Consider the following 8,770-nt stretch of genomic DNA (forward strand, 5'->3'; position numbering starts at 1 on the left):
GGCTGACCCAGCCCCAAATGAGGCTCCCAGGCCATGGGTACTGTCAGTTTTTATTAATTGCTGCTCCTGGGGCTCAGGAGGCGAGGGGGGCTCATAAGGCACCGCAAACACCACGGGGACAGTCCCTGGTTTCTGAATCCCAGCACAGGGGCTTGATCCCAGGCCAGCACTGGAAGAATTGGGATCACCCAGGAAAGTCATCAGCTCCTCCTCCATGGGCATCATTCCGGACAATCCAGTGCCAATCAACACGAGGTGCCCGTCGGTGGGTTCCAGGCACAGCCCAAGTACCACTTCATTCATCAGCAGGACACTTCATTCCCTGCCCCACTGGAGACAGGAATCCAGGGGTTGGGACTAGAAACACTTGTTCTTCCTCTTGGGAAATCCAAGGGTGACACCCACAATTGTTTTATTGCCGTATTCTTAATAGGAAGTTAATTACTGTTACTTTTTTGGTTAGAAAAGACATTATCCACTGCAGATCCAGAGAGGAATCGAAGTCACCAGAGAGCAGGGAGCCGCCCCAGCTGCCTCAGTGATGAAGACATAGGTAACACCCATCACACGTTATTTAATCTGTGCCAATCCTGTGCCAGCTTTAGGCTTTGTAGCTCAGCTCAGCGTTCATCTTCGTGTACATCTCATAAATTGCATCCAGGATTGGAGTGACCCTGGTGAGAAACTGGTGGATTTTTTCTATGCTTTCCTCTTCCTTGACTTCTTTACCCTTCTCCAAGGCCTTCAGCAAATCGGATTTGTAGGGAAGAGCATAGACTGAGCCCTGTAAAACAGGGAGAGGGTGTTTGACTCCCACAAACCCAACAGAGACCATGGGTTGGGTTGTTCCTATGTGCCAGTGCTGTGGGCTCTCTGGACACTTGTCAGTGCACGGGAACAGCTTTAGGGATGGTGGTTGGGTGCTTGGAGAGGGAGGGGATGCTCACCGTGAAGAGCTTCTGCAGCATCCAGCCGTGGTATTTCTTCAGTGCAATCTCGTAAGCCTTCAAGGCGTTCACTCGGATGAGGTTGGGATGCTCCTCATCCCTCTCACCGTCAGAGATGCTCTGCAGCAACACCAGAATGAATTTCAGACCCCTGGGAGAAGAGCAGAGATGTTGGGCTCAGGGAAGTGGGTGCTGCTTCCCAGCTTCCAGCCTGGTGTTTCCAAGGGCCTGTCCCTGTCCCTGTGTGTCCATCCAGGGAAGAGAGAGAGAGAGAAGGGCTGGATGGAGCCTCCAGGGCAGGATGGAACCCCCAGGTGAGGCCAGGGCTGAGGGCTGAGCTGGGCAGGGTCAGGTGCAGCCCCATGGATCCTCCAGGCACTGCCCTGTCCAATTTGTGGGCTCATGCTCTGAGGTTGAATTCCCCTGTGCATTCCCAGAGGGGAGATTTGAGGAGGGGGTTCCCAACAGCTGTGCTCCCCAAACACAGCACCCCACTTCCAGCTGCCCAGCCCACAGGGCCCAGCCCAGCACAGGCAGCCTCCATTTGGAGCTCTCCAGCTCCCCACATGCCGGGACAGAGCCACAGCAGCTCCCGACGCCGTGAGTCACCTTTTCAACCACATCAGCGCCAGCGTCGCGCCTGTCTTGGGCCAGGCCGAGCCGTGCAGCTCCTTCTCCACCTCCAGGATGTTCTGCAGCGTTTTGAACTTGGCAGGGTTGGAGTCATAAACCGCCCGGATTTTCTGAGGGCAGAAAAGGGGATTGGCACCAAGGAGCAGGGACTTTGAGCAGGAGCTCTGGGAATAAACTGTGACTGGGTGAGCCACTGCTAAGCCAAGTCCCCGTAGGAAGAAAAGCCTTATGAAACACCTCCAGTCCCTCAGCATCTCTCCCCAGGGATTCTCCTCTCTCAGCCCTCCTGAGTCCCTTCCTACCTTGATATTTCCAGTCAGGTCTGCTTTGACCGGTGAGTAGACGATGGGAGTCCCCAGGCAATCTGTGGAGACAGGGAGGGAGGACAATTGGTGACACAGGGGACACCATACACTTCCCGAAACCAACAGGTTTCACTTTAAGCACAGCCCAGGCACTGAACCCAGAAAGGGATCTCTGAGCTTCATACACAGCTGTTGGCCCTTGGGACAGCCCTGCCATCTACTGCGGCCCCACCAGTGACCTCCAATCCCCGTGGCTCCGGGACACAGCCCTGGCAGAACATCCTGGAACAGCCTGACCGGCACCGGACACTGCCCGTCCGCAGGCAGGCAGGCAGCCCCACGTCCTGCCCTTCCGCGGCTGCCACCGAGCCGCCACACAATAGCTGACATTGTGGAGGGCAGCGGGCACACTGTGCCACGAGGGCGGCCACGCCGACACCCACCCGTCTCCCGACACGGGGTGGGATCCACGGCTGGGATGGCAGCGCCTGCCCCGGGCGATGCCTCTGCATGGGGTGCTCCAGGGGATGGCAGGACGCTTCCCAACGGGGCTGCTCGGCGGGTTTGACAGGATCGTGATGCAACCCCGGTCCTGGCAGAGCAGCCAAGCCCGGCGTGAGCCCTGGATCAGGTAGGGGGGTCACCACCCAGAACCGGGGAGGGGGCACCCGGAGCGGCTGAGCCCGCAGCAGGCCTGGTCCCAGCCCGCATCTCCCAGCCCCGGCTACCCCGGTCTCACCGAAGAACGGCGGCAGGTGCGCCACGGCCTCCAGGAAGGGCAAAGTCTCGATCTGCTTATCAGCCGGCAGCGGCTTGAACTCGTGCTCCAGCAGCAGCGCCATGACCGGCACAGCGCTCCCGCTTTCCCCCTCACCGCTCCCCGGCTGAGGGGGCTCTGAGGCAGCGGGGGCCGACCCGGCAGCGCGCCCACGCCACGCTCCGCCCCCCACCGTTCCGACCAATGGCTGCGCACCTCCCGTACGGCCGATGCGCAGCCATTGGTCAGAGCGGCGGGGGACGGGACTTTCATTGCAAAGAGGAAACCACGCCCCTATCGCCCCCTCAGACTCGGGGCCTGGCAGTGCCCGGGGCCGTGCGCTGCCCCGGCCGCGTTCCGAGCGCCAGGCGGGCCGGCGTTAATTATTCACGGGTGATAAATATTTTATAGGGAACAGATGGAAAACAAACCTCAACGCGCGGCAGTGATGACACACCTCAGTGAGGGGTTGGGTGGGAAAATGACACCAAGCGGGGACACGGAGAGGTGAAGAAGAGGTGGGAGCGGAGGGAGGCTCAGCCCGCCCGCTGCGTGGGGAGCGGACCTGCCGGTGGCAGGGCCCCACATATGGTGTTTTTACTGGTTATTCTGGAAAAACAGGTCGTGGGGCGATAGCGATCGGTGCCTGGCAGGGCGGGTGCGGATACAAGGCGGGTGCGGGGAGCTGCGGGTCACCGGCGGGGGCTGCCGGCTGGTGCCGCCTCCCTCCCCGCTGCCAGACTCCCGTGCTGCCCGGAGCCCCTCCCGGGACGCTTGAAGCCCTTCCTGGGGTGCCAGGAGCCAATTCCGCGGTGCCTGCGATACCCTGAGCCCACCCCAGGGTGCTCGGAGCTTGTCCTGGGATATCCAGCGCTCACTTCGGGATGCCTGGAGTCCCTCTCGGGATGCCCGCAGCCCCTCCGGCGCTGCCCGGGCTGTCCTGGCTCACTCAGCGGCCGGTCCGTTTGGGTTCGCTGCGGGCGCCGCCGCGCTGGTGCCCTGCCAAGGCGGGCAGAAACAGAAACCTTTAACCCCTGAGATATTCACAGCGCCACAAACCCCGCGGTGCTGCGCGCTCCGAGCCAGCACAGCGGCACCACGCCCGGCCCGGGCTGTACCCGCACATCTGCGAGCGCTCGGGACGCGGCAGCACCGCCGGGCCGGGTCGGAGCGAACCGATCCCCCGCTGCCGCTCCATCTCCCGTCCGTCCCTCTCTCCCCGCCTCCCTCCGTCGGTCCCCGCCTCCCTCCGTGCTCGCGGAGCCCGTCTCGCCGTGTCCCTCGGCGGGAGCCGTCGCGGGCGGGCGCGTTGCGATGTCGCTGTGGCTGCGGCGGGGCCGCGGCCCGGAGCGCTGGGCGGCCGAGCGGCGGGAGCTGCAGGAGCGCAGCCGGCAGCAGTGGGAGAGCACCAGCCGCGCCTTCGCCCGCGCCGCCGCCGCCTGCTCCCTGCAGGCGCGGTGGAGCGAGCCCCGCGTCCCCCCGCCCAGGTACGGCCGCGGTCGGTGCGGCGGGTCCCGGGGCGGTGCGGGGATCGCGCTCACCGCCGGTGTGTGCGGCAGCGCGGCGGCGGCGCGACGGGACGCGGAGGAGGCGGCGGCGCGGCTGGAGCGGCGGCGGGAGCGGCTGCGGCGGCTGCTGGGCGAGGAGCGGGAGGCGCTGGCGGCGGAGCTGCGGGAGCGGCGGCGGGGCGGGATGCGGAGCCAGGAGCTGCGGGACGGCCCCGGAGAGTGCGGGAGGAAGGTGAGGGAGCGGCCCGGCCCTGCTCGTCCCGTGCTTCAGCTGTACCAGCGGGACTTGCTGGAGTTGCCAGCCCTGACAGCCTCGGCGGGGTTTGGGATGCTGAGCAATCCCGTATCTTGACCTGACCCAGCTCTGTATTCCCAGTTTGCTGAGCCGCCGCTGCAGGAGCGCTGGAACAAAAACAACGCGAAGCTCCGAGAGGTGATGTTGCTTTCTCTTGAGTCCCTGCTGCCTTGTATTTATTAAACTGGTTTTTAACTTGAAAGTCATCATATCTCTACTGTGGTCGCTCATCTTACATCACAGCAACTGCCCCAAGTTCTGATAAACAAAAGGCAAAGAAGTGAAAGGGTTTAAGTTTAAATAGTTTTAAGAAGTTCTCTCAAAGCTGTATTTTTAAAAGTCAGAAATCTGTTCAGACTCTGAGCAAATTTCCAGAACTCACAATGTAAATATCTCAGGCACATAAAATATAAATAATACAAAAAATATAAATCTTAATATCTCAGCTGTACCTGCCATGCTGTGGTGCTTCCTCATTCTTCATTCCACCCACATACTGCTCCAACATCGCAGTCCTGTATCACTGTCACTGCGGTGTTTCCCATGTGACAATGACCCTCAGGACCTGGTGGGCACCTTGGACACTCAGATGAGCCCACCTCTGCAGAGGCAGATACTCCTGGGGTTTCAGGTGCTGCTCCAGAGAGTCTGGAAGGTCCTGGGGGACAGAACCTCTGGCACTGATGGCCCTGTTACATCTGTTGTGTCTCCAGGCAGAGTCTGAGCTGCACGGGAAGCACATGAGGGAGGCTTGGAGGGATCAGCTAACACAAGAAAACAAGGTATGGGGGCAGCCCTGGTGTTCTGGTCACTGGGAGGTCTCTGAAATGTGTGTGGGTGGAAGGTGACACTTACGCCATGGGAGCTGCTGCCAGGAAGGGCACTGTTAACAAAGCCATCCGGCTTGCTCTGTGGATTTTCTGAGCCAGAAGTTGTCTCTTTGTGTCAGGCTAACCTGAAATGCTGTTTTCTTTTCTTTGGGAAAGGAAGAGGGGACCAAACTTGTAGAGAAGAAACGTTATGAAAACAGATACGAAACGGCAGGAGGGGAAGCGCTGGAAGGAACGAGACAAGAGGAAGAGAAGCCTCAGCTGGAGAAGACCTTGCTTCAGCAGATAGAAGAACTGAAACTGCAGGAGACAAAGGTAATCTTGACTTTCTCCTCATAGGAGAAAGGAATTTGTTGCTTCACTTGGAAATACAGCAAGGCTGACCTGACCTCTCCATGTTTGCACTGCAGGGAGGGTTTTCCCTGCCTGCAGAGGAGCAGAGCAGGGTACAAATTCTGGTCAAGCATGCTCTCTGGGATGTTGTACTCTCTCTTGGTGCTTGTGTTTTCCTTTTTAGGCAACAAAGCTGAAAAAGGAACAAGAGAATTTATTAAAGCAGCGGTGGGAGCTGGAGAATTTGGAAGAAGAAAGGAAACAAATGGAAGAGCACCGGAGGAAGAAAGAGCTTGGGTAGGAGCTTGTTCTGGATAGGATCTGTTCCTGTGCCCACACCACTACTTGGGGCACAAGGAGATATTCCAGGTAGCAGTGGTAGGATGTAAATATCTGGGTTTTGGTGGACTTGCCCACAGCAGCCTAGGAGCAGAGGCACTGGTGCTGTTACTGCTTTTTGTTTCTGGTAGCATTGTCACAGATGTACCTCCCCAGGTGCTGCTCTACAAAGATGTGCTGCTTTAGAGTCAGTGTGAATGTTGTTTTTTTTTTTTAATTTTGCTTTTTTCCTCCTTCAGTCGCTTTTTGAAGCATCAGTGTGACGTCCAGTTAAGGAGACGAGCGCAGCAGGTACAGGAGGAGCTGGTAAGAGATTAATTTATACTTTATAGATGCTGTGTGATGAAAAAGTTGTTGTGTGTGGTTTGTGTCTGCCTCTGATTCCTACAGATTAGGAGGCCCCTTCCGGCTTGTGCACAGGGCTGGAGCACAGAGCTCACAGGGAAGCAGCAGATGGAGCATCTTGCTGAGCACACCCTTGACACTGTCCCCAGTAATGCCTAGAGGAGCCCTGCACACAGGCTGGAAGGCTGTTGGATAGTTGTTAATCCCATGTTTTTTTCTCCAGGAGACAGACAGGCAAATCTTATCAGTCCTCCTGGAGAAAGAAGAGGAGGATCAGAGCTGGCAGAGTGCGCAGCGGGGACGCGCGGTGGCAGACGTGGCCTGGATGAAGAAGGTCATTGAGGAACAACTCCAGCTGGAAAAGGAGAGGGAAGCAGAGCTTGAGACTATCTTCAGGTGAGTCTGTCCACCTCTGAACCTCACCTGAAGACTCCATGTGTGCTGAGTGTTCCGGGCCAGGGGGGTCACTGAGAGGTACAGGTGGGATAGACACACCAACAGGCAGGGAACAAACCTGAAGAGAAACCCAAGGTCTCCTCTAAAGCACAGGATAGCTTGTCTGTGCCTGTGGGGTATACAGGGGGGTTAACCTCAGAGATAATTCCTCCTCTCTCCTTTAGGGAAGAAGCAAAAAAAATGTGGGAGAAGAGGGAAGAAGAATGGGAAAGAGAGAAGGTGGCCAGAGATCGCCTGATGAGTGAGGTGATGACCTCTCTTGATGATGTGTCCCCCTTGGCTCAATGAAACCATCATTCCACTGGTAACCCACCACTCTCTGGAAAGCTACAGCCTTCCACACCAGGGTGGAATGGAATTTTTTTGCTTTGTCTGGTGTGTTTCCTGGGAGCTGTTTCACCATCTCCTCCCTTTGCACAGGTCCTTGCAGGCAGGCAGCGCCAGATCCAAGAGAAGATGGAGCTGAACAGGAAGGCCCAAGCAGAGTCCATTAAATATCGAGAGCAGCTGATCAAAGAACTGGAGGAGGCCAAGGAAGGGACTCAGCAGGAGCAGGAGGAGGAGGAGGAGCAGCAGAGAGCCCACGGGAGGGAGCTGCAGGCACAGGTAGGCTGAGCTCCCTCATACACACCTGGCTGCTGAGGCTGCCCCATCTCACCCCATTTCCCCTGCACAGGGGACAGAGCTCAGCCTGGGAGAGGAGCAGCAGCAGCAGGAGGGATCAGCCCGGCAGCACCTGGAGGCCAAGCAGGGCTGGCACAGCAGGGTAAGGTCACACACTGGCACAGGGGTCACCCCAACACAGGAGCCCATCTTGGAGAGTGACACCATCATTGTCTCTGATCTGCACTTTAGACAGCACAGTGCTAGGGCACTTCCCCTCACAGAACTCTACACTTCTCTCTTTTCTTTTTTGATGATATTTATATATTAGGCCTTAATTTTTAAAGAATTTTTGAGGCAGATGTGTTGCTAATGCCTCCAATCTTGCTCTGTGCTGAAAAGGATTTATTTTAAGTGCATTAGTGCAGTTGGTACAGTGCAACTTCCCTGCTCAGTGTCTTTGTTGACTGTCCTGCTTTGCCTGGCTCTAAAATCAAATTTGAGTAACCCTACCTAAAGCCCCTGCCCAGCCCATCAGCTCCTGTGCATGCTCAAGAGTTTGTGTGGATTAATTCCAGAGCCCCTAAACCTGTGCTAATCTTTGTTTTGACCCCATTAGTTCTACAGTTACCCAAGAGCAGCTTGGACCTGAGGAATGAGCATGAGATGCAGCTCCAGACTACAGAAAGAAAACTCTGAGGACTCGGGGAACTCCTGAAATAATGATGCCTCTGGAACAGCCTACTGTGAGATCAAGACTTGACTCGGTAGATTTCTGAAAACATTTAGTTGTGGCCAAGCTGAAGAGAAGTTCTACTGTCTCCAGGAATGTGGAGGTGTGAGCACCTTCAGAGAAGTGAACTGCTTCACTTTGCATTCTGGAGTTGTGCTCATGTATTTCAGTATGTGAGAGGCTGAACCAATCCAGCAAAAAAAAAAAAAAAAAGGGCCCTGTGGACCTGAGCCACAAGAGAATCTGTGTCTCCCCAGGAAGAGGAGCTGTGGGGCTGTGTCACTCCCACCTTGGAGAATCAGGCTGTGCCTGGCTTCCCACTGGACTGTGAGGAGTTAATTAATAATGTATATTGCAAATCAGCCAGATCGTGTGTGCTGTGGCAGCAGTGCTTGGCCACTTCCTCTCCAGAAGGTGCTGGAGATTTAAACATTGTTTTTCACTTGTTTCATAAATAATGAATAATTGAAACCTGAACAAGGATTTGGTTTTGTTACATGAGCAAACGTACAGCAGCAACAGGAGAGGAGGCTGAGTTGATTATTGCAGTTCATTCCTTGCTGTTACCATCCACAACTGCAGCTTGACATCAGTCCTGTCACAGTGCACAAGGAGCTTTTACAAAGGCTGGCAGCACTTTACTCAAGAGTAGAAACCTTTGCAGAGATCTTTAGAGAACCAGCAGT

The 8,770-nt window shown here is 56.4% G+C and overlaps 2 protein-coding genes across 3 annotated transcripts; one reads left to right on the forward strand and one right to left on the reverse strand.

Annotated features, from left to right (window-relative positions):
• Positions 1 to 32: 32 nt before the first annotated feature.
• GLTP (glycolipid transfer protein) lies at positions 33 to 2,837 on the reverse strand. The gene is made up of 5 exons (XM_071445263.1): positions 2,625 to 2,837; positions 1,883 to 1,944; positions 1,557 to 1,690; positions 948 to 1,098; positions 33 to 784 (listed from the first exon to the last, which is right to left on the reverse strand). Exons 1-5 carry the CDS (start codon positions 2,725 to 2,727, stop codon positions 602 to 604), a joined length of 633 nt encoding a protein of 210 aa, XP_071301364.1. The 5' UTR covers positions 2,728 to 2,837; the 3' UTR covers positions 33 to 601.
• Positions 2,838 to 3,896: 1,059 nt separating this feature from the next.
• TCHP (trichoplein keratin filament binding) lies at positions 3,897 to 8,526 on the forward strand. Of its 2 annotated transcripts, XM_071445258.1 has the most exons (12): positions 3,899 to 4,129; positions 4,202 to 4,382; positions 4,527 to 4,583; positions 5,159 to 5,227; positions 5,432 to 5,590; positions 5,793 to 5,905; positions 6,187 to 6,253; positions 6,516 to 6,688; positions 6,913 to 6,994; positions 7,169 to 7,354; positions 7,425 to 7,514; positions 7,971 to 8,526. In XM_071445258.1, the coding sequence occupies exons 1-12, from the start codon at positions 3,957 to 3,959 to the stop codon at positions 8,001 to 8,003; spliced, it is 1,383 nt and encodes a 460-aa protein (XP_071301359.1). In that variant the 5' UTR covers positions 3,899 to 3,956; the 3' UTR covers positions 8,004 to 8,526. The 2 variants fall into 2 exon arrangements, with proteins under 2 accessions (XP_071301358.1, XP_071301359.1); XM_071445257.1 differs by having other exon boundaries at positions 3,897 to 4,382.
• The last annotated feature ends 244 nt before the right edge of the window (positions 8,527 to 8,770 follow it).

The sequence above is a fragment of the Agelaius tricolor genome, unplaced genomic scaffold (assembly GCF_023055355.1).
Source record: "Agelaius tricolor isolate 1412-34295 unplaced genomic scaffold, bAgeTri1.0.p SCAF_20, whole genome shotgun sequence".
NCBI lineage: Eukaryota > Metazoa > Chordata > Aves > Passeriformes > Icteridae > Agelaius > Agelaius tricolor.